Raw genomic sequence first — 26,159 nt, 5'->3', positions numbered from 1 at the left:
ACCTCTAAAACTGCAAATTTAGCATGAATTTGACTATCGAACGATACCACAGACCCATAAAGTTTACGGCGTTCGTAAACCGAAATGTTCGTCAACAGAGACGGTTGAAAACCGAGGTACCGCTGTACTCCTTGTCAATTGGTCAGGACGCTGAGTTGTAAATGGCAGAAACCCCATTCAAGTAGCCGGGAGCGAACAGAGCTCTGATCCCCAGGGCGGGACACAAAGGGCGGGGCCCACGTATGCATGCCACTTCTCAGCCACAGTTCTGCTCCTCGTCCCTTCTGAGACCGGGTTCCTCCTGGCGACTGGAAACACAGTCCAGTCACTTCCACACCCCCTTCAGCGTCCTCTCCGCTGCATTCCTACTGGGAAACCCCAGGCAAGGACTTGGGCCAAAGGCAGGAATAAGATTGCAATACAGAGGTGCCCCTAGGGCAGGGGGCTGAGGAGTAAGCGGTCCGTGTCCCTGCAGGGAGACAGTGTGTGACACACTGCCATGGGCTGGGAAGGGGGACGGCTGGATAAGCACGGGTCTTCCCCCCAGACCCCGACTCAGATCTCAGTGAAGTTATCTGGAGGACCAGGCACAGACATCTCCTGCAGCCACTTCTGTGAGCCAACTGAATGCTGGAAACCACTGCTGGTAGTGACAGTGTTGGAGAGGGAAATGCCTAGATCGGGACCTAGTTCTTTCAGACTTTGGAGGAAGTGTTACAGAAAGATAAGATGCACATTTGGTCTTGAGAACAAACACCCTTTTTCTCATCTCTGCCTTTGGGAATATAGTACAAATTTCTTCAACAACTTGGGCCTTACACATGAAAGCCAAGGAAGAAGCGTTACCTGGGTAAGGAACCATCACCTGTCTCCTCAAACAACTTGCACCTATCCAAGCAATGGTAGGCACGAGGCTGAATCCAATGGGCTCCTTTCACTGGTCCATTCACTTTCCTCACCCCAACTTCCAGCCACCAGTTTGCATGGCCTCAGAAAGCAGGAGAGAGACTCAAAGTTCAAAAAGATAAAATTCAAACAGATGCAACACAGGTAACCTGGACCACACAGGATAGGTCAGAATCATTCCTCAAGAGGACACCTCTGGACAGCACTTAAGCTGAGGAGGTGACCCCCCTCCGTCTTGCCCAGGGTCGCTGATCACCAGTACAGGCACAGGGGTGGGGTGGAGGGTCCCAGGCTTCCTGAATTCCTGCCCTGGCCTGGGGACCGGGGCCTGAGCCCCCTACCAGGCAGTGTGCCCTGCTGAGCTCTGGGTCCCATAATCTCCTGATTGCTTGCAGCTCTGTAAGGGGATATCAAAGCCAGGAAGAAATGGTTTGAAGCCAAACAGAGGGGATGAGAGAGCAGGGAAGGCTGATTGGGGGTAGGGGGAGTCTGGAGGGGATGGGGGGGAAGGCCTGGGGGCTGGGAGGGTTAGACCAAGGAAGAAGAGACATCAGAATTAAATGAAAACAGGGTTTGTAGCTGGGCCCCTCTAAGCAGAGTCCTGCCATGCATGCATTAACCCTCCATCGATGAAAACAAAATCCGAAGACTTGGTACCTGCCTGCTGGGGCACATAAAGCTCCGGGGATGTAATATCTTCCAGGTGGGTGTGCCCAGAAGCACACAAAGGTGCTTGACAGGTCGTTTAAAACTGACTGTCAAGGTCAAAACACCACCACCTGCAGGTACAACTGAAATGTCTTCATCATCCGGCCCTCTGGGTTCTCTGTTGTTGTTTGTTTTAAACCAAAGCCCAGTTTGAGTGGCAGACATGCCTGACAAGTGTTCAAACATATGTACGTGCAACGTATTAGCTTGCAAATGGAGCTATGTGGAGGCTAAAACAAGGGTAGGGGGAAGAAGTTAGCTGCTAACTCTGATGCTGCAGGGGCCGGGGGCTGAGAGGTAACTCGCCCGGCTGCAGGAAGGAGGTTCACCCATAGAGCACGCTCCTGACTCAGGGTTTGGAATGCTGTTGGGAACGCATGGTGCATAGAGCAGAGGCAGTTATTAGGAAAGGAAGGCGCCCTTGCCCTTGAGATCCATTTTGCAATTAAAGAGGGGTAGGAGACGCCCCTTCTGAACCTTCTGCTTAAGGGCCTAAAATTTAAATGCCTACTGCTGCCCAGGTGCCCTAAGAGTATAAGAAAATCACAGGCTTCTGATCTAACTACTTCAAACATCAAAAAGAAAATATACGTGTATGTAAACAGTTGAACGAAATTGAGTCGCCCCCACCCTTGTTCAAAATAAAAACTCCAACCCAATTAAATCAAAGAACGTTAGGGCTCTAAAACACTCTGCAGGTGACTCTAAACCAGCCCCTTACTTTTCCAGAGGAAAAACTACTAGGCCAGGGAGGCCCAGTGACTTGCCTGGGATCCCAGCCTGTCACTGGGCCCAGCGACGAGGAACACGAGCAGGAAGCATCACCAGGGAGTTTCCGCATCCTCCCCTGTCCTCAGTCTGACATTCTCATCTGAGGGAAGACGGCAGGGTATGGAGTCCATGAAAGCTTTCCAGGAGACACCTCCCTATCTAGAGATACCCACACTGTCCACACCAAATACCCACTGCTTTCTACCACCTGCAGCAGAATCATCTGGGCGACGATGTGTTAACATTCCAGATGCCAGAATCCTACCCCAACCCACTGAATCAGAGTCTCCATGGTGGGACCGGGAGGCGGCAGGCATCCCAGGGCACTAGCTAATCCACCGGGGTGCACAGAGACATGACAGAACTTCCTTTATAATTGTTTTTTCCCTCATCCTTTTATATTTCTATTCTCATGTGTGTTTTATAGTGTCCATAATATATTAACACCATACTAAATGTATACAACTTATAAATAAATATAAGTACACAGAGGGGGTGGTTGTTCAAAAGGAAATGTGTAATCAGGAAAGTGTGGGGCCTCCTGCACTGAACCGTGAGCCCATCCTCACTGAGCTAAAGCAAGGCCCTTGCCCAGCGCCTGACACAAGGCAGGTCCCCAGCGGCCACTGACAATGAAAGTTCGAATCCACAGCCAGCTGTACAATGGACTCCAATGTATTTCTGAATAGAATAATTCACAAACTATGTTTTGAGGAGGTGGTTTTTGGGGGACCACAATGGTCCTGTGAAATGCGCACTATAAAGGGGGAATCCCTAAGCACAACATTTAGGTGAATACTGCATGTTCTGGCCCTGTCTTTGAGATGCACATATACACCAAGATATTAAATCAGGATAATAAGGATATTAAAGGCTTTCTTAGAAGCCCCCCAATAAAGATTCCTTTTAACTTGGTTTAATCCATTCATTTCCTAAACTAATTAACCCACATTATTTCCTTTTCCCACATTATTAAAATTCCACAAAACTAGTCTTCCTTGGAACCTACTATAAAAAGCTGTGATTCAGGCTACAGGTCTCATATTTTCCTGTAGCCACAGAATCATCAGCATGCATCACCTCTGTCGGTTGATAGGTATCTACTGAATGAATTCTTGGCTTTGCCCATCCAGCCCCATCCAACCACCAACTTTCAATAGGACACTCAGCAATTGCACATGCGTGATAAAAGTCAGAAACTGCAGCTGACTCATTCTCAAAGTAGGTTCTCAGGGTCTGCGAGGAGACCAACTCAAAACCTGGGAGCCACCAACCATAGTTCCAGCCCAGCAAGCTGGCCCGAGAAACCGAAGCCCACTGGTGGGTCACCAGGCTCGCAAGAGCAGCCTCTGCTCCTTTTCCACCCCAAGTCTTGGCCCAGGAGCCAAGTGCCATTCACACTCTCCTGAAATGAAATTCTAAGATTTCCATTTCATGGTCAGAAGAGGAGGTGGTTATTTTCAGCAAGCTAACTGGGAAGGTGAAGGGCAGATTTGGCATTCTATCTTCTGGAACAATGTCTAGACGTCCTGAGCAGTCATCTCTATAAATAGCGTGGTGAGTTAACCAAGAAATAGAACATGTTCAACTCTGAGCTTTACTCAGATTAAATCAGGGTTGACTTTTGCATCGTACCCACAAACCTGACAGAGTAATCAATTTTTAAAAAGTAATCCATTTTTTAAATGAGTGTTTCCTCACATCGTTGGCCTCTTCAAGGGGACACTTCTTTTTAGAAAAAGGTAGCTGGGATAGTCTTCCAATGTCACGCAAGGGGTGGATAAAGCTACAAGGCAATATCTTCCTTACCCACTTCATGCAGACAGGCCTCTGGGGCTCAGATGTGGTGAGTTCCACCAGCATACTGGCTGTAATACAACATATGGAATGTTCCCTCCAAACAGGGCCGCTCAGACATTGTGCCTTGCTTGAGGACCATTTCTAGAGTTGGTGTTCTCCCCAAAAGGAGTCTAGCCTTACAAGAAAGACATACCCCGCTCCATGTCCACACACCTACATAACACATCCAGAAGCCAGCAGCATTTGCTCACTCAGACTATTTGTAGTGGTCCGAGGAGTGAAAACCTGCAAGATTGGGAATATTCCAATTCGGCAAGTTGGCACATTGAATTCCATTGTTATTTTTCACCCACTGTATGCTCTATTCAGCAATGATGCTTCTGTAGAGAAATAAGTGGGAAGAGGAAAAAATTAAAGACTTTTCTTTGCAATGAAAAAAAGTTAAGGCAGTGCCAAATGGCCATCTCAAATTCAAGGGCTGGAAGAGATTAGGGGCCTATGATGACATCAATAGAGAGAGAGAAGATTAGAAATGTAGGTAGAGGGATGATTGCTTCAGGAAGGCCTTTCAAAGGCCTGACAACTTCTCTTGAAGGATGGCCCCAGCAGTGTTCTCTGAAGGTAAGACTGTCAGTCTATGTGTGTGGAGAACAGTTCAAAGAAAACAAAACACTTAAGCGTAATCTTTCAGAAGGTGAGGAATCATGGCGTAATGATGATAAAATACTACTTCTGGATCTGACAAGCGGCACAGCTGTTTAATGGCAAGAAGAAGATTCTGGCTAAGCCAAAAGCTATGAGTTCACTCTGCCTGCTGTTCCAACAGAAGAGAGAGCCTGGCCCCAACATACTCCTGTGAGCCAGGAATTTGTCTGGTACCCAGATTCTGTGGCTGCCTCAAAATGAGCCCACAGTGACCTCTGATCTTCAAGTAGACTCCATGCCACCCTGACTCCCATGGGGAGCCCCTGAAGCAAACATATACCTCAGAGAGGGTTACATATCAGTCTTGCCAAAGTCTGAACTCCCGGCTCTGCAAGCCATCCCAGAATGAGACCCTCTGACTTCCCAGCTCTAAGTGACTTGGGGACATCATCTAACCTCCTGCACCTGTGCCGAAAAGAAGGGAGCATACACACGCCTCCTCACTACCTGCTTTGTCAAAACTAACCAAATAATCATGGTCAAGGGCTTTCAGAGTTCCAGAAGAACATCACTTTATAAATACCAGCTCCTATTTCAAGGAAGAAAAATGAAAGAACCAGGACACATTAGAAGGGGAAAGTCCTTCTCTATAAGATAGGAGGAATTAACAAAGTCAGATAATTTTCTCAAGAAGAAAAATAAAAATAGAAAACAAAATGGAGCAATGAACACAAAGAAAGCACCAAAGGGGATGCCTGGGAGGGGGCCTAAGCCACCTTCCCAGATCTTGGGACTCTCCAGGAGTTCTGTTTGCTCATCCCTACAGCAACGGCAGGGGTGTCAGTACACAAAGCATTAAAATTTTACAGGAACAAAAAGCAGGATGGTATGAGCTGCTTTCTATCACAGACACCCACCTGTTTGAAAAAAAAAACACAGAGAAAGTTATGCTGGGAAGAAAACAGGGTCAAAAATGCCCTTCGAAATATTTTATAAAACAATCCATGCAGAAAGAAATTTGAGAATTTATTCAAGTCTGGGAAATACACAACAACAATAAAAAAGAAATAAAACCCACATACAGTCCCCCAAATCCTCAGCACATCAGAGAGCAGAGGAGCTGGCAGCCTGGTTGAACAGAAAGGTACAACAATTTATAGCTCAAATCAGATTCCCGAAGGAAAGAATCACTACGGTTGCATCCTGCCTTGAAACCAGGGGGTCACATCCCCTGACATTTAAAGGATTGTTTGAAAGTATTTTGGTTTGGTTTGGGGATCAAAAAATTCAAGTAGAAACTAACAATGAACAAGCAAAGAAAAATTCCCAAAGCTGTGAAACCTTGCTATTTAAGATAATGACAGAAATTTATGACTGCTTCCTTCCCGGCAGAAAGAAGCACAATTAGAAGGCTGAAAACAAGAGGCCCTTTGTCCCAGCATGTTCTGTTTTGCTGATTCTATGACACATTGGCTGGGAGATAAGAATAAACAGGACAACACCCGGTCTAACGCCAGGAGGCGGGGAGGAGGGAAAGCTGATTACGTTCATTCTTGGGCATGTACGTGCACACCGCTTATTTGCAGATTGAGGTACTTAAGAGAACTGTGCATGCAACAGTCAGGAACTACTACAAGCGTTCAGAAGAAGCCTTTTATTGCACAATCACATCTTTTGAGAATAAGCCATGTGTGATAGGAGGCTTTACAGTTTTTCTGTACTATGAAGTGCACTGAAGGTATTTAAGTAATGGACGATTATTTCTCTATGCTCTTTATTTATCAATCCTATTTTTGTTCAGTCTTTTAAAAGCTTAAAATTTAGGATAAGCAAACATATAAACACAGCTTCCGCCCCTGTGACCTACTGTGTCAAAGAAGCTTGCAAGGAATCGGTCAGCAGCCCTGAGGAGAGGAAACGTGGTGACCTGAGACTCAGCCCTTCTCCATAAAGGACAGTTGCCAGTCTGGGCTCCAGGGGCTCTCCTGTCCTCCCAGTGGAGAATTCCGCTCAAGGACAGCCGCTGCTAAGCCAAGTCAGCTCCTAACGAATCTGTCACGAGACGGCATGGTACTGATGGCCCCAGAAAACCGAGAAAAGTTTTGCCCTCTCTTATAAGTGTCTCCCCGTAACACCAAGCTGCCTGGAACTAACAATCCCTACTCCACTTCTGCCATCTCTTAGTGGCTTCCGCTCACTCTTCCTCATACTGGTGTGCACATGGCTCAGATGACCCAAGCCTAGAGGGACCGTGGACTCTCCCAGCTCCTGAAACGAGTTTAAGGAGGGGGTGAAGGAAAGCCATTCTAAGGCTCATTGGCCTCTAGCTGTACTGGCCTCTTTTCGGCTCCTCCAGGCCATTATAATGGTTCCCACCTTGGGGTCCTTGGACTTGAACTTTCTCATTTCTCAGCCTGGGGTGCTTCACCAGACTGTCCCAAGGCTGGCTCCTTCCCATTCTCCAGTCTCCTCACCAAGGTCACTCTTTAAAGCTTTTGCTCCCCACGCAAACAGTGCTACCTATCCCAAGTCCCTCTATCACTTACTTGGTTTTATTTTCTTCATAGCACATATCTGAATTATTTGTTTTGTATGTATACTGTTTACTCCCCTGAGTAGAATGTAAGTTCTATGCAGACAGAGACCTCATCAATCTTGTTCATCCTTGTAGACTCAGCATCTTAAATCCTACCTGGCATACGGTATGCACTTAATAGAAATTTATTGCAAGAATGAATAAATAAACAATGAACAGATGACCAAGACAAGCTGGTACAGAACCAGTAACAAAAAGGTCAATGCAGAATTTGTTACCTATCATCAACCACACTGCTGCTTTGTTGTTTGCGTGTTTGTTTTTCCAGTTTTCCCAATGGGACCAAGACTGAAACTACTTGTGAATGGTTGAGCAGGGAAGCAGAGCCATAGAAGACATGGCTTTTTTACTCAGAGCTCTAAACATACATTAAAAACTACTCTTAAATGGTTTGTAGGAGATTCTTGAAATTCAAATAGAAGACAGGAAAAAAAAAAAAGACTATATTTGGATGTCAGCAAGGTAGTTCTGCCAGCCTAATTATGCCCCGTGACATGTAATTGTGAACTGCTGAAAGACAAATGATGAAGCAAAGCGTTTATTATAAACACATTCAGAGGTAAGACTGAGGTGTTAATTTTTAAGCAACTGTCATAAATCTGGTTCCAGGATATTATTCCATTAACATTATCATTATTATAACAAAGAGTGTAAGCATGATGATGGGCTCCTTTCATGTATTTCTCAATACCTAGGAAATTAGGCTTACTAGTCAATCCCTAGCTGAGACACCTGAGAAAATACTAAGATGCAACGAAAATGGCGGAACAGTAATTATACCAACACACAGAGAGCTGTTCTATACATTAGAGATCCATTTAAAATGCATTCATATCTTCATATAGACATCATATCATACAATCCAAGAAATGTACCCTCCACAGCTCCTTATATGGCAGATTTAGCCTGCGTGGAAGGGAAAAATAAACAATACAGAAAGCCCACACTTACTAAATGAGAAAAGTATGGGAATGGAACTTTCAGTAGTGTTTTAAAGACAAACTGGTGATTTTTCTCAGAATCAGAATAGAATGAAAGCATCTCTTCCCTGCAGCAGTGATTCAAAAAAGGATTGGAGGGGGTGTGTTGACAGGTAATGGGCCCTATTATATTAATAGGTGACAAAAATCATGAAGTGCAGGATCGATATTCTAGCTACTACGTATCATTCACCTTCTTATAAATTGATTTGCCATTTTCCTACATTCAAGTTGTACAAATGTGTTTTTACCCACTTCACTGAAATATCAGAATCAGGCTCAAAAACAGACTCAGAGGGAGAGTTTTAAGATTATTCAGATAACCCATGATATGTACTATTTAAAATATAGTGCAGTCATTATGGATATCATCCAAAAATTTAAAAACTCTTTAACATGGTTATTAATAATTTATCCATTACAGCTCATGTGGGAATGTTTAATGTCATTTACTAAAAAAAGAATGCTAAAATGGTATAAAATGGTATTCATTAGGTTTAAGACCTAATCACTAAAGAAGTGCAGAGGTATGGAATTTATAATCTTGCATACATGTTTATAAAATGTGGACTCGGGGAAGGAAGAACCATTTAATTTACCAAGAAGTCCTTTGATCTCTAGTGCATAACAACTAACAGGGCAATGGCAAGTTTCAGTGTGGAGGTCTTTCCAGACGGTTGCTACCAGCCTTGGGATTTCTCTGTTCCTATTTAGGGCACCGAGGTGAACTGGAAGAGTGTCATTTTTGTGCCAGTTTTGCTTTGACCAGGAGTAAGGCAGCAGGGTCCCGGTGGCCAACTGAGTCATAAACCCCACTCGGTCCCACATGGCTCAAGATGTTGGGATCCCGAGAGTCATGCCAAGCAAGTGGAATCAATGTAGGTCAGAGTCAGGGCAGACAGAGAACTCCCCCACCCCCAAATGGCTGGGGAAGAGACCACAATCCCCCCTCCATGACTCAAATGCAGGGAACAGTAACTAAGCCCAGGAAAATATCTAGGACAGGGCAGACCATTTCCACAGTCTAAAAAGAAAGGGGGAAAAATGGAAAATAAATGATATTTGACAACCAACCACAAATTTTTAAATGTACGGTTCTACTCTTTTTAAGCATAAAAGCGGTCTTATTGCTCCTAAGATATTATCACCATCACATTTTTTGACATTTGTGCCTGGTACCATTTGGCCTTAGGGTTCTTAGGCTTATTGCTTTAAAAATACAGAGGTAGGCATGTTTAAATCACTTTAAATATCTCTAAAAGCAGCAAACACACAGGTTACCTGCTTGGGCCTGCAAACTTGAAAAGAGAAGCTTTACAGAATGGCTTGCAGGTCAACAAATCCTGGTTTTGGCAGACTGGTGTCAGGAAGGAGCTATAGGAAATAAGGTCCTCTGTAGGAAAAATACTCTGCCTTTGGTTCCCTCAGGTCAGAACTTGGAACGGTTAGCAAACACGCCCTGAAAAACTGCAACTCTCATAAAGTGCTAAAAACTCCCAAATAAACATGGCCCCGCAAAACTGTACAAATGAGAAACATTTAATGAACGACCCTTTCTTTGCCAATAATTCTGCTTAAATTAAGTCCAGCAGACTCTTCAAAGGGACCAGAGAAGCCCCCTTGTTAAGACAAATTCTATATATAGACATCCAAGACAATTATATGATGCATGTAACCAAATATATATAATTATCCTAGTTTCTACATTCCCATTATCTTCATAAATATAGGATAAAAATCAGTCTAAATGACTTTCTCAGACCTCCTCAAGGATTAAGGCAGCCAGCTTTTTAAAAGTATACGTATGTAGTAAAGATCAAAAGCAAATGTTCTGGTCAGTTCTTTTCTACTCATGGGTTTTACTAAGAATGTGTGCAGTTTTCAGGTAAAAGACCACAAATGACAGCTGTTCAAAAGCATGGAACTTAATTGGCAGCAGGAATTTCCTTGACTAACAGGGAAAAACTTGAAGTCACATGTTTTGATTAGCTTATTTTTCCCATCCTTAGTCAAGCATATTCACTGTTAATGATTAAGATTTTTCAAACAGAAATATAACCAAGAAAACTCCTGAGTACATACCAAGTAAAATGCTGAGTGAAACACTGCTACCTATTACTAAATGAACAATGGCACAAATGAATGAATTTTAGGTGTAAATAATATATAGGGAAAGGTTCAACTTGCAGGTCTTGATTTTCAATAGGAACTAAATTGAGACAAGAATAATGTATTTATTTTATTAAAAAAAAGTAGCGGGACAAGTCCCTGTCTTCCCCTCACCCCACTCCCAGTAAGCCATCTGCTTTGAGCTGTTTTTCTGGTGATGGATTTACACCGATCCATCCACAGTCTCTCTGACACTGGGGCTCTCAAGTTGTTGCCCTTGTGACCAATGGTGAGAATGGATGTGACAGCTGGTCAGGATTAGGCAAGCAGCCTATGGCCCTGGAACCAAGTTGTGTCACCCTGCCCAGAGCCATGACCTTGGGCTCATGAGCATTAAGCTCTCACCACCTAAGCTAACCAGACACTGATCAGCCACAATCCAACATACATCACTTTGAAGGCACAATGTGTTCCTATCCCAGCAACAATGTGATTTTATTTTTAAGGCAGCTGAATTGAGCCAAGACACCCAAAGGCTTGTGCATGGTGGAGTCTATGCACAAACTGTCCCTCAGGGCAGCAATGAGATGTCCAAGTACCAGTCATCGTGACCCTTCCATCCTAATCAAATGACAGCTCTGACAGAGCTCAAGTAAAGCAAGAAATAATCCAAGAATTTTTCAAAGCATATTCTCTCCACGTGCCACAACAGAACAACATACCTGGCCATCCCCAGGCTTGGAAAGTTGGCAGGGATGATGAGAATATCCAGCCTGGAGAACGGGTGTGTTCCCAGGACAGAGTGTGCTGCTGAGAGGCAAGGAGGGACCAGCGGCAGAAGGGTCTCTTGGCAGGCACCTTGGAGGCACACTGGAGCAAAGACCCGATGGGGAATGATCTCCTGGATGGCGGCAGAAGCATTCTGGAAGCGGCAGGGGTAGTCCATATGGCAACAAACCCCAACACACCTGGGAACAACACAAAATAAGTAGATACGCTTTATGGTAAACCAGGTTTATTCGTCTCGCCATGGAGTGAGGAACTCTCACAGACACGGCCGACTTCTAGGAGGTGGCAGTTCAGACAGGCTCACAAGCAAAGACAGTTATCTGTGTTCTTCACTTGTCTATTTTTGTGCAGTGGTGAAGAACTACAGGTCAACATACTTACTTATGTGCTCCATCCATCACGTAGTTTCCATCTAACCTAAGTGAAAGTAGGAAAGTCTTGTTTTAGACTAAACAGGGGACAAAAGCCTCAAGACTCAAAACAACCAGACAACCTCCTGCCAAAACAAAAAACAATTTCTGCCCTCAGAAATGTGCTTTCAAATATCACCACGGGCAAAATCGTCTCCAAATCAGGGACGATTCGTAACTCAGAAAAGAGGCAATGGTGTAACCAAAATAAAGATCCCATTCTGGAATTTCCTAGCATAAAAGATCGGGGCTCAAGTAGACAGCAATGAACGAAATGACAGTACAGGTTCCAACTTTTCGAAAGAGCACAATCTTCTACTACCTGGAAAAAGTAATCCAGGTGTTATGTTGCTGTTAAGGAATACAGAGATACTTTTGATACGATATTTTCCCCAATCCACTTTCAGTACAAATTTAACTGAAATTTAACCTTTTAAGGAAACAGGTCAGAGCTCAGCCCGCACCATCTGACCATACCACGTTCAGCTATTCTGTCAAAAGGTGGAGCTGAAACAGAATTCCTAGAATCTGACTCACAGGCCTCAAGAGAACTTATCTACCCAAAGAAACTGACATTAAAGGGAACTCTCTTTTTTCGCCTGTTAACACGTCCTTTATTGAAACACAATGGAAAGCCCCTCTACTTTTAATTTACAAATTATAATTCTGACTATAGGGGCTTGTTAGATTTACAGTGAACACTGAAAAACCTTAAAATACTGGTATGTACCAATATGGGCAGACTGCAACAATAATGCCTCTCCAAATTTCTGAAGTGCCTTTCACCATCCAGGACCAGCGCTTCACCATCCAGGACCAGCACTGCCCAAGGAAATCCCCAGAGCTATGGAGATAAGCCTCACCCTCCACACTGTGGTCCAGTGTGGTACACGGAACACAGCTTCCAGCACTAATGATGTTTCATCACAGTTGAGGGTGAAAATAATGGGTAAAGACCCATAAAGACTTCTACCAGGATAAGGTGACAGGAAGAATACAATTACTGACACTGAATGCTAGCTGAAGTCCCAGGATTGATGATCTTGCTTTATGGAGAAAGTGAGTAAAGGTACCTGTTGGTAAACATTTAACTAAAAAGGTTGCAGTGTCCACATAATGACTAGTACTGTGCTGGAGCATCAATGTATTCAAAGGTTTCACAAAGTGAAAAACACCATTTATTGAATTAATCACCACAATACTGTTTCCTAACGTATTTACATAGGTATATAATGTGCTATAGTAATTTAAGCATGTACTCTTTACTGGAAAGCTTTCAGAGCATGTTATAATGGAGAAATTAGAAGTGAAGAGGCATTTTCAGGACAAAGTTGGGGCATGAGTTTAAATTCTATTTATCAAAGCACAATTTTGCAAAGAGGCATTCCATTGGCCTATTGGGTTGGTGCAAAAGTAATTGCGGTTTAAAAGGTTAAAAATAATTGCAAAAACCGCAATTAGTTTTGCACCAACCTAATAGAAACCCATCATGAAGCAAGACTATTTTTGCAGCCAGGTACCCTAAAAGTTAGAGAATAGTTTGACATAGCCAAAGACATACCATAAAAGCCAATTTGTTCAAGAGAAAAAAAAACAAGTTGAATTCTCTTGATATGAATGGCACTAGCCAAGGTAATAAAGGTTTCCCCGGTTGGGTGAATTAGCACCATTTTTCATAATCAAAACCTCGGAGAAAATGCAGGACTTTAAGGCTATCAAGCTATGGGCAGGTGACACCATTAAGGCTTCCAATAAAAATGGAAACGGCATCAGGGAGGCCACCGGGGCTTCTGGTTCCTACGTGGGGATCAGGAAAGTACAACTGGCTAACTGGGACATGAGGAGAGCGACTCAGTCCTGGGGCCTCTTTTCCTCACTTCTGCCAAGATCTCACGGGAACAGGCTGCTGGGGGAGGGGAGGAATCCATTGGAAAGGGGTGTGAGGGAACTGACTGGAGTGATGAAATGTTCTCTATATGTGTTAGCGTGTTTACAATCGTCAAAAATTCATCAAGCCGAACACTTAAGACCGGTGAATTCTTTTGTATTAAAAACAAACAAAAAGCCTAAAATGGTTTCTAAGGTATCTTCTGGCACTGTGATTCTATGACAACTCACCACATGAGCCCCCTTTATACAATCGCTACGTTCCTGAAGCGGTAAGGGAATACTGTACTTTTATAAAGTCATGAATACTGAATAGTCTTCCACAGACCAATGTTGACTCCAATCCTCTATCTTCCCTTCAGACTAACCTTCAGTTACAAACCCTTGTAAACGTATATGCCTACTCCAATATGCTCTCAATATTAGCAACAAATCAAGCATTTGTAAATAGCTGCTCCTTGTGCCAGACTTGTCATTAGAGTAAGCATTTTAATAGTAAAGATTAATAATAATATTTGATTGTTAATTAATAACAATCTGTAACACTAATAAGAATAGTAACACTAATAACTGCTACCACAACTACTACTTACACTTATTAAACATGTGCTATGTGCCAAGCACTGTTCTGAACACTTTATATACACTTTCCCACTTACTCCGCACAACATTCCTAAGGAATAAGAACTGTCCATGACGTCGTGAGTCACCATAAACTCCTCCCTCCTGACACTCCTTCTCCACATACTTCATTGTGCTTCTGAAGTAAATGTGGCTCCTGGAGTTGTCTCAAAGCTGAGCTCAGCTGCTCTCTGGTTCTTCAGTTTTCTGTTCCTCCTTGTCAATACTGCCCATTAATATTGCCAAGAGTGAGGAGAAGGGCGGATATATGTTAGGCTGGTAAATGACGGGAAGCAGAGCACAACGCTGGGCTGAAATTATTTTATAAGCGGTCTCTCCGAGGAGTAAGAGTGACTGTGTTTTCCTCAGAATCACAAGATTGGAAACTGCCTCAAGAGGTTTTCCTTCAGCCATCTTCTTGTTTCGAGACAGGGCTGTACTGAAACCATCTGACACAAATGTTTCCCTGTCGTGGGTTTAAACGAAATTGCTGGTAAGTCTCCCTTGGGAATGCATATCCTTGTTTTGCACCCCCTCCCTTGGTTCAACCTGACAATTCAGTAACTACCGTGTTTCCCCGAAAATAAGACCCACTGGAAAATAAGTCCTAGCATGATTTTTCAGGATGACATCCCCTGAACATAAGCCCTAATGTGTCTTTTGGAGCAAAAATTAATATAAGACCTGGTGTTATTTTCGGGGAAACATGGTATATCCTGCATTCTGGTTAGTGAATGCACCCCACAGGGTGCTGCTGCACACACACATGTTAATAAATTTCCGACCCCACCTTTCAGGAGTTTACAGTGTTTGGAAAGAAAAAATTGTAAATTCTGGTAAGTTCAGTGACACAGTAAGATGTTTACACAATTTACTAACATATTTTAGCAAGCAGAGTACATGCCTGCTAAACATCACAATTGTTCACCAGCCCCCAAGGCGTTGCTGACAACGACATCAATATACACGATGACGCAGTAGTGTCTGAAAGCTGGATGTGTTTTCTTAGGGTGTTCAGTACATTGCAAAGCAAAATGAGGTATGTGTGATAAGAGGTCGGTCGAGAGCCGGAATACCCTGGGGCAGCAAGGGCTGCAGAAACCAAACTATGCAAAGGCTCCTTTCTCAGTGAAGGGTGTACTAGAAACCGGCATTTCTTCTCCCTATGATTTATAGCCACCATTCTTTCTTTTCTAGGCTTTCAAAGAGAAAGAAACAGGACCTCATCGTCCAAGGTCCACAAGGGAACTTTTCATTGACTTCACATCTCTCAGGACAACCTCTTTCCCCACCAAATCTGCCCTTCTCAAGGACTAGCAACCTCAGTGGCTCTCCATGCTTTTCCATGCTTCGTGGTGCCTAATTTCCATGCTTTTATTCATTTTTGCTGAGCTTCTCTGGACTTTATCCAAGTGTCCTGCTTAAACTGTGTGGCCCCAAAGTGAAGGTAATGCTTTAACAAAGGCCGTGAGAGGTTAAACATAATGCCAAGATTCCCTTGTGGCCGAAGAAGGTTATGTGGCAGCCAAATAAAATTAATAAACTTTCAACAGTTTACCTAAATGTCTTACAACTAATATATTTACTAAAATGCTCACCCGGTGTGGGCTGGACGGTGTGAGGAACTGGAGCTGGAAGAGGGACTGTTCTCTGTGTAACTCAGCCCATATGAACAGTGATCAAAAGTTCGGTGGCGAGTGCTTTGGCCAAATTTCTGGGACCCAGATGAACACTTGAGGCAAATGAAAGCCTGTGGTATAGGCGGCCCCTGTAAAAGTTACATTTACGTGAACTGAACTAGTGGTTTGAGGAAGGTTTGAAGTACAAAGGGGGGTGGGGGAAGGCAAGGGGACCAGATGTGAACATAACCGAAAACACCACTTCAGTTGGCACTTCAGAGCACCTTTGTTGGCAAACTTAGCGTGGAGCCAGAGATTTAATGGATAAAAACACAAAGCCACCCTCTGATGACTAAAGACAGCACACATGAAGCACGCAGCCAGGGAAGGATTAAGCAAATGTAAGCTATTATTTTATCAGCAGTACCTTTCTGATGGACAAGCACAGTGATAAATGAAGGGAAAACTTAGTCATAGCATGTCAGACATGGAAGGCAGTGTGGGAGGACTCCATCCCCTGGGCCTCACGTTTCCATACAAGGACCAGCTTCCCTGCAGTGGTGTCCTTGACCTCTCTCTCCAGCGGATCTCCTTGGCTGGGCAACTCTGGGCCTTCTCTTTTTGAATCTGCTTGCCCACAGAGGGGCTACTCTTTGGCTGTTAGGCAGGCTGTGGGCATCTATATTGTGGAGACTGGCAGTGGCCCAGCTGGGTGGTTAACGGTGGGGAAGTTTGTCTCATTTGGAAACGGAGTATTAGAAAGCCCATTAACCCTGTAGACCAGAGCACTCCCTCAGTCCATCTTCTGTCAATACTATTTATTTACTATTATTATGAGTAAACATTTATTTACTATTGTAAAACATTTATTGTGTTCTCCTGTTTCTCAACTCAGGAAGACAACAGAGGGGCCATATTTACCCTCTCTCCCCTAAACTCCAACAGGGATTTCAGAGAGATCTTCCCAGAATCCCTACTTCTTTTGGCCATAGGCTTCTCCCTTCACAACTACGGATACAAGAAAATGAAAAGTCATTTCAGTTGCTTCTGGACAGCAGAGACAGCACATAGGAAATGGGTGCTGCCCACTCTCTCACCTCAGATCTCTGGGAATATGGCTAGAAGGACAAAATGACAAAGTTCTTTCTTTGCCTTCTCCTAGCCTTCTGAAAGCACTTTTTCAACTACATACCTCCTCTCACAGACAATGGCCCTGAGGCTCTAGGTGAAAAGCAGAGTGCTTCCTCACCACGAAGAATTAGAGAATCCCAAGCAAAGTCTTTATTCTACAGAGAAGGAAAGTGTGGCTTTGTCCAAAGAAACATACCCAACCAATAGGGATGGCATCTTCAGGCTCAAAGTCAGCGCTCTCGACTCCTGTTTTCTGTTCTGACATGACACATTCCATTCAATAACAGTGACTCAATCATGGCGCCGACTCTCCAGGTGGGAAGGTGGCTCAGACTCCAGGTGAGGCGTGGATGTTATGCACAGTTTTTAAAGGTCCCCAGGTAAGATTCTGAATCACCTCTTTTAGGAGGCTGAGCCTAAACATGAATCCAGGTGCTATTACTCAGTAAGGCTATGAACATGAACATGTTCTTGCCTGAAGTCTCGGTATCTTTGTTTTATCTATAAAATGGAGGTAATAAAGCCTATCTATCTTACAGGCTTATCCTCAGGACTAATCGAGATGACATTTAGATCAGGACTTTCCCTGACTTCAAACATCTAATGGCTTCTGCATCAATTCAGGATAGGCTAGGACATGCTGCAATAACAAACATTCCTTGTATTTCGACGGCTTAACACGAAAACGTTTATTTCTTGCTCATATCAAGCCCACTGTGGATCCAAGTGACTCTCCAGGGTACCTGCCCTCCCTACTCAGAAATTCGGCCTGTCCCTGGACTTGCGAAAAGAAGCCTACTGTGTGATGTCAGGGGTGGGGGAAGAGAGCACTAGAGGGTCTCAGAAGCAACTAAATGGTCCCATGTGAAAGCGACATGTCACTTCTGTCCACAATTTTCGTCTTCTCTCGAGGGAGCATAAGTAAAATCCAATAAGCAATCTAGGATACCCTACACAGCTCAGGGAAGGTAGTCCAAAATAGGCAAGTAACTGAGCAGGAAGCGAACATTACCTCCCTTCCTTCAAAAAGCAAAATGCAGGCAATAAGACAGGCCTGTCATAAGGGAGGGCTCAACGGTTTTATCTCCTAACAACAGCAACCACTACAGTACTGCAGAAAGAGCAAAAGCAACAATTGGCAAAACAAAACCAACATCAAGGAATCGGCGCTAAGGGCCAATCTTACTCGGTTTTCAAGGATGAACTAACCTGTCCCGTGACTCTGGACAGTCTCCACCAGAAGGTACCGACTCACTGACTACCTGTAAATAGGAAAACTGAGCCGAGTGTAAAAGTCCCAGGAGTGAAGCGTGATGGTACACCGCATGATCAGCAAGCTCCGTGCCTATGACATGCATTCCCCTGCCCCCTTTGGCTCTCAAAGCAAAAAATAGCTGAACATCTGGGAAGGCTGCAAATGAATATCCAATGGCCTACACTACACTAATTTTTAAAAACTTTAAACTGATTTTCTCTGACCCGTCCTGAAAAAGAAGGAATTGCTACTGAAGCTAACAGAGCCCTGAGCCAGACCTCGCGCCAACCTCCGTGTGTCCTGTGCGACCAAGGAGGCTGAGCCCACACTGAGGGAAGGCCGCCCCTACAAATACACTGCTAACGGCAGTCACTGGAACCAAAAAACAGCACAGTGGCCTACAAAGGAATCATCAGACAAGCAACTTCTTTTTATTAGGTTGTGTTTATGACCAAATAAGCACTGAAAAGTTAAAAGGTGCAGAGAGAGGGGTAGTATTGAATCTGAAGATTCTGTTAACTTACCTAAACACATAAAAATATTTCACTTCACCTCACTTCACAGAGGATTTCATATATACTTGTTTTCTTTTCTCGTTCTTTCTGCATAAACAATATGCCCACATTTCTGCCTTTCACCTTTCCTTCCCTCCCAGTAGGGCTTTTCCTGCTTTGATTAATCATATTTTGGTTTAGTTTCTCAGCAGGGATGACTCATGTTCCCAATGCTTGGAATAAATGCATCATTCTGCTCCCTCAAGTGTTGGTTTTTCAGCAAGTTCAAATACAAACCCGGAGTCAGCATCAGAAGGTGAGACGGATCTTCTCTCTGCTGCCAGATCATTCGATGAGCAGGTCTCTGGCTTCATTTCTATCCAGGATCCCACTGCAATTGTGAAGGTAGAGGCTGGCATTGGCATGGTTACGTAGTAATGCCAGCTTGAGCGCCCTATAAACAGAAAGAGAAAAACCATAATGAGGCCAATGCATGGCTCTGGACCTTACTCTGTATTTTTTCTCTTTAGGCACTTGAAAAAACCTGTGTTCGAAGACGGTATGAGCCAGTTCTTGGAGGTGGGTCATGTCAACTGAAGGGGCACTATTCCAGGTTTCAGGGAAAGCGTAAGAGGGATGATAGTTTCAGGGCAGCCAAGGAGGTTTGGATCTCTCCCAGGGATCAGTTAGAGCCCTTCAAGTGAGGCTATAAATAAAGGGTGGTGGTCACTAATAGCTGCAAACAATAAGGGCACAGGCTGTATGCTGCTATACAGACAAAACATAGCTTATTCATCCTCATCGCCCAGAACAATACTTGGCATTAAAAAAAAGGTCTGCTGAATAAACGAATGAATGAAGGACTGATCACTTCTAGTCTGCTAAACTATTTTGTCTACATTCAAGTCCATCTAAAATAGATATAGTAGAATGCAATGAGACTAGGGAGATACCTACATTTTAGTCCCAAATCTAATTAGCTGTGCAAGTTCAGATCTTACAACTCTCACCCTTTTTATCTGTTAATATATTGGGCTGGTCCCCCATTCCTCATTGTGCAGATGAAAAACAGGCCTGGAGAGGTTCTGTGGAGCCAAGGACTCCCAGCTAGTTGTAACAAGGCTGGAATTCCAGCTGGGGCTCCCCACCCCAGCTGAGGGTGTGCCCGCCACTTAGTCCAAACCATAGAGAAGGCTTTTACCAAAGTCACAAATGATTGATAACTCTTAACACTATACTTCGTTACTTCTAAGATGGGGAAATGATTATAATGTTTCTGAAATGTGAATGTGTCATACAACCTGGTTTAATATCTTTTTTTTTTTCCTCCCCGAGCATCTGCTATAAATAGATGGCTATCTTAAGGGGAACTGATATTGCCTCACACTACAGAACACAGTTCTCCACTCCTCATGCTCCATTAGCATAAATCAGTTCACTCCTCATGCTCCGTGACAGTAACTCGGCCCGCCGCTCCTCATGCTCCGTGACAGTAACTCGGCTCTCCGCTCCTCATGCTCCGTGACAGTAACTCGGCTCTCCGCTCCTCATGCTCCGTGACAGTAACTCGGCTCTCCGCTCCTCATGGTCCCTGACAGTAACTCGGCTCTCCGCTTCTCATGCTCCATGACAGTAACTTGGCTCTCCGCTCCTCATGGTCCCTGACAGTAACTCGGCCCGCCGCTCTTCATGCTCCGTGACAGTAACTCGGCTCTCCGCTCCTCATGCTCCGTGACAGTAACTCGGCTCTCCGCTCCTCATGCTCCGTGACAGTAACTCGGCCCGCCGCTCCTCATGCTCCGTGACAGTAACTCGGCTCTCCGCTCTTCATGCTCCGTGACAGTAACTCGGCTCTCCGCTCCTCGTGCTCCCTGACAGTAACTGGGCTCTCCGCTCCTCGTGCTCCCTGACAGTAACTGGGCTCTCCGCTCCTCGTGCTCCCTGACAGTAACTCGGCTCTCCGCTCCTCATGCTCCCTGACAGTAACTCGGCTCTCCGCTCCTCATGCTCCCTGACAGTAACTCGGCTCTCCGCTCCTCATGGTCCCTGACAGTAACTCGGCTCTCCGCTCCTCATGGTCGCTGACAGTAACTAGGCTCTCCGCTCCTCATGGTCCCTGACAGTAACTCGGCTCTCCGCTCCTCATGCTCCCTGACAGTAACTCGGCTCTCCGCTCCTCATGCTCCCTGACAGTAACTCGGCTCTCCGCTCCTCATGGTCCCTGACAGTAACTCGGCTCTCCGCTCCTCATGGTCGCTGACAGTAACTCGGCTCTCCGCTCCTCATGGTCCCTGACAGTAACTCGGCTCTCCGCTCCTCATGGTCCCTGACAGTAACTCGGCTCTCCGCTCCTCATGGTCGCTGACAGTAACTAGGCTCTCCGCTCCTCATGCTCCATGACAGTAACTCGGCCCGCCGCTCCTCATGGTCCATTACAGTAACACCCCTGGCCTCTCTTTGTTAGTCCCTTACTAACTTCTTTGCAGGAGGTATTCCTGTTTCTTGTTTTAAGTTTTAGAGGGTTAAACACTCACGGCGTGGCCAGTGATCCTCCAATTTGGTCAGTGAGTGGATAAGACGTCATGTTCAGGGTCAAAATATTAACATGCCCATTAAGGCCAGCATACCTAACATGACAATTTTCAAAGTGCTTTACGAGTAAAAATCAATAATAAAGGCTAGATTTTGGTCTCAATATGCTTGGCTTCTTTGTCTCTCAACTAATTCAGAACTCAGGGATATAGAGGGGTCATTATTTATTACCCTCTGAAACTCTACCAACTTAGATCCAAAGAAATACATTGCACAACTCCTCTGAGGAAAAACAAAATTTTAAGTAGGAAACAAAGACTTCAACTTAAGGAAAAAATAAATACCGGTATCAAGTTTGAATAAGATATGATATCAAGTTTGGAAGTCATTAGGGGAGAACTTGGAGGAGGAATATAGATGGGCCTACTCAGAACAGCTGGAAACCCATCACAAAGGCAGCTGTCCTCTCAAACGTGCTTGTAAGTTTCATCCTGCTTCTGGAACCGGAATGGCTTCTCTTGAGATCACTCTTTCCACAGCTGACTAAGAAGCTGAAGGCATGCTCCTCTTTAAAGAGACAACAAAATTCAGTGGTGCCAGAGCCAATCCGGTGATATACATAGCTTCTATTGGGCTTGAAGGAAAACCACAGCTTTAAGGAGAATCACTGCTCTGATCCCAAGCCAGTAAGAAGAAGCTATAGACAGTTACAGGGGTCTTGATAAAAGTATGACATGGATCTGCCATGTCATGCTGCACTGCGCCCACCTCCTTCATTTTTCTACCTTCCCATAGCTAGTTCATTCTTTGCCAACTGATGCCCCCCTGCCATTGCTCCATGAAGAGCTTCAATTTGAACTGGATGTCACAATGAGAGCTGGTGCAAGTTGGAGGGAGGGTAGCAATGGAAGAAGAGGAAAAAAGTTGTGGGTGAGGAACTAAATCATTTGAACAGCCTTGGTTTAAAAGAAATATCTTGAATAACCAAATTCTTGTAATCAAAGGACTATGGTCTGGTCATTCTTTCTCTGAGGTAGTATATTTTGGAGTGTTTACCATGGATGTTTGAATTTTTCTTCTAAAAGCTTCAGGCCCTTGGGGGTTCAGTAAATAAACAGCAATGGTGAGGCTTTCAGATAAAAACAGAAGACTGAATGCATGAGGCTACCTTTGCTTCTCTTCAAAACCCAAGTAAAGGACGGTAAAATGATTTTCTAAAAGTCATACACCAACAAGAACAGGGAGAATAAAATATGAGATACTAGCTGCAAAATACTGGATATTAGAATGCAGATGGAAGAGTGGCAAATGACACAGCAGATCTGAATCTTAAGTTAGCAGTGGGGGGAAAAGATCCATCTCATTTTATCCTTTAGAAGCTCTAAAAAGCTGGGGTTCGAGGAAGTATAAAGCAAGCAGGCCTGGCTGAACAACTGTCTAAGAAGGGCTTGGATCCCTTCATGACCTCCCCTATTCCACACACCTGGCTACCTGCCCATCTCCCACACACCCAGCAAATAACTGCAGGTTTATGTTTTATAGAGCATAAAAGAGAGGGTGTCTGGACAGGGGTGCAGGGGGAGCGGGCACAGTTGAAGGCAAATAAATGGAATTATATGAACATATGCATATCAGATGCTGAGACAACCAGCCATCTTCCCTTATCTGGTTCCCAGAATGCTAGCAAGCATGCTTTTACCCTCTAGTGTAAAACTAGAGGTGTCCAAACTGCGGCCCGCAGGCCAACTGCGGCCCGCAATCCATTGTTAATTGGTCTGCAGCAAATTCCAAAAATATATTTAGTTTACTTAAATAAACCAGGTGAGGCAATATGTACTTCACCTCCAGTGAGTGGCCCGGCTGTTTGTGTATTTTACCGCACATGGCCCTTGGTAAAAAACGTTGAAAAAAGTTTGGACACGCCTGCTCTAGGAGAATGAAAAACGCTGACCAGCCCAAGAGAAGACAACTAAGAATACTGACATGGGAGGTTTCCTGTGATTAGCCTATGATGAAGCTCACAGTTGACAAGTCCTAAGCACACATTCAGAGCTTCTAATCAGCATGTTGGTCCCCTACAGACAAATCAAGGACCTCCAGGCATTTTCAGAAAGCCCCTGATGTCAAACTGAGAGACCAAAACAAATAGAAACAAGCAACTTGGAGGACAGTGACCATGCAAGCAGAAGACAACTTCAAAAGCCACCAAACACATGCCCACTGAGAGGAGAATTTATTGCAGTGCCAAAACAAGAACAGTATAATATAAAAAAGGAGCATTCCAAAGTAAAGAAAATTAAAAATAAGATAGAAGAAAAGAAAAACTCAATAAAAGAGATGAGATAAAGCTGAGGAACTCTCCCACAAAGTAGAGAAAAAAATAAAAAAGACAAAAAGGTGTGGAACAATAGAAACCAGTTCAGGAAGTCCAAGTAATAGGAGCTCCAGAAAGACAACAGAGAAGACAGAAGGGAAAAAAGCGTCAGTTGAAAATTTTGAGAAAATTTCCCCAAATTTAAGGGGCCAGGAGTTTCCAGATTGAAAGGACACATAATACCCAGGACACTGGATACACATATTGAGCCACACCAAGACATATAACTATGAAATTTAGAACCCTGGGGACAAAGTCAAGATCCTACAAGCTTCCAGAAAGAGAAAAAAAAATTACATATAATAAGGATATTTTCAAACAATCAGAGTTTCAAAAAAAATAAATAAATAAATAAGTAAAATTTACCTCCCATGCATTCTATTCTCTGGAAGCTACCAGAATATATAAAGTATGCTCCAAACAGAGGTGTAAAACAAGAAAGAGGAGGACAGACAAGCCACTACAAGAAAGAAGCAAAGGGAACCTGATGGAGACTGGCGACCCATCAGACTGAAATAGAAGGGCAACCCCAGGAGCCAGCTGTGTGCCCAGCAGAGGGGGTGACCCGGGCCCACTGAAGCAGATTCCAGGTCATGGGATTGATTGCTTCAGGAAGATGAAATTGAGAGGAAACATGATAAATCTGAGCATCTTGAAAAATTTAAACAACTTTCAAATACTCTGGGGTTGGCAAATAAAAAACCAAGCAAATAGGAAAAACAAACAAGACAATTATTAAGTTCATGAAAAATTACATGCTATATGGAAATAACAATGTAATCAAATTTTTACTATGAGAGTCAGCTCTTAATAACAAACATAGATACAGTAACATAAAGACTATTGATCTAATCAAAGTTTTCTTATTAGTTACATTGGGAAGGTAGGATTGGGAGAAGGGAGCCTGGGTGTGATGGGTGGGGCATGGGAGGGGAAGAAAGCTAAATCCTCATTTGCCATAGTGGGACGACCAACCCTGAACAATTGAACATCCTATCAAACGACATGGTCATAAAAATCAAACAATCAGCTGAAACAGGTGAAGTGGTTACTTCTGAAACAGAAGAAATACGGTGGAGGTCCTGAGTACTGCTATTTTGGGGAGGTGGTATAGTAAACCAATAGAGCTATTTGACTCACTGTGTGCGTTTTTAACATAAAAAACAAAATAAATCAATTAATTAAAAGGTAATCTTAACAGAAAAAGAACACTTTTAGTTCTGAGAGACCATTAAGATGATAAAATATAACTCAGAAGAAGAGGCAATTTAGAGATGAGTAGGCACAATCCCACTAAGAAATTCTAAGAATAAAACACTGGCAATAACTTTTTGGAGACGACACCAAAAGCACAAGCAACAAAAGAAAACAAATGGGACTACATCAAACTCAAAACCTTCTGCACAACAAAAGGAACCATCAACAAAATGAAAAGGCAACCTATGGAAAGGGAGAAAATATTTGCAAATCATAGACCTGATTAGGGGTTAATATCCAGAAATATAAAGAACTATAGCTCAACAACAAAAAGTCAAATAACTTAATTTAAACATGGGCAAAAGGCTTGGACAGACATTTCTCCAAAGATGATTTACAAATGGTGAACAAACATATGAAAAGATGCTCAACATTAACATCAACAAATACAAATTAAAACCACACGGAAATATCAGCTCATACCTGTTAAAACGGCTACCATCAAAAAAGACAAGAGATAACAAGCGCCGGCGAGGATGTGGAGAAAAGGCAACCCTGTGCACTTTTGGTGGGATTGCAGATTGGTGCAGCCACTATGGAAATCAGTCCGGAGGTTCCTCAAAACATTAAGAATGGAACTACCTTATGACCCAGCAATTCTACTTCTGGGTATTTATCCAAAAGAAATTAAATCGCTACCTCAAAGAGAGAGCTGCACTCTCATGTTCATTGCAGTATTGTTTTCAATGACCAAGACATGGAAACAATGTAAGTCCACTGACGAATGAATGGATAAATAAAATACCATATGTGTATACATATATATATATATATATATGTATATATATAATGGAATATGATTCAGCCATAAAAAAAGGAATTCCTGTCATTTGCAACAACATGCATAACCTTGAGAGCACTATGTTAAATGAAATAAGACAGAGAAAGACAAATACTATATGATCTCACTTATATATGTGGAATATAAAAAAATCAAACTCATAGAAAAAGAGAGTAGATTTGTAGCTAATAGGGGCGGGAGGTTGGGAGGAGGTCGAGGGGAAGTGAGTGAAGGTGTTCAAAGGGTAGAAACTTCTAGTTATAAGATAAATAAGTCCTGGGGATATAATATACAGCAAGGTGACTATAGTTAACAATACTGTATTGTATATTTGAAAGTTGCTAAGAGAGTAGATCTTCAAAGTTCTTAACACATACAAAAAACTATAACTATGTGAGGAGATGGATGTGTTAACTAACCGTACTGCGGTAACCATTTTGCAATATATACATATAGCAAATCATCACCTTAAACTTACACGTTATATGTCAATT

The 26,159-nt window shown here is 43.5% G+C and overlaps 1 protein-coding gene across 17 annotated transcripts in view; it reads right to left on the bottom strand.

The window, feature by feature from the left end:
* Window positions 1-26,159, bottom strand: part of AOPEP (aminopeptidase O (putative)) — a 348,074-nt gene that overhangs the window by 253,086 nt on the left and 68,829 nt on the right. For 16 of the 17 annotated variants that reach the window (XR_004424616.1, XR_004424615.1, XR_004424614.1 and 13 more), the window contains 2 exons: window positions 19,019-19,175; window positions 11,238-11,483 (listed from right to left, as the gene is read on the bottom strand). Coding sequence is in view for 14 of the 17 variants with exons in the window: in XM_033122522.1 (XP_032978413.1) it covers window positions 11,238-11,483; window positions 19,019-19,175 (403 nt within the window). In the remaining 3 variants the exon portion in view is untranslated. The remainder of the gene's footprint in view (window positions 1-11,237; window positions 11,484-19,018; window positions 19,176-26,159) is intronic. The other variant, XM_033122525.1, reaches the window with a different exon arrangement.

The sequence above is a fragment of the Rhinolophus ferrumequinum genome, chromosome 12 (assembly GCF_004115265.2).
Source record: "Rhinolophus ferrumequinum isolate MPI-CBG mRhiFer1 chromosome 12, mRhiFer1_v1.p, whole genome shotgun sequence".
NCBI classification, from domain to species: Eukaryota; Metazoa; Chordata; class Mammalia; order Chiroptera; family Rhinolophidae; genus Rhinolophus; species Rhinolophus ferrumequinum.
This window is presented reverse-complemented; position numbering and strand designations above follow the sequence as displayed.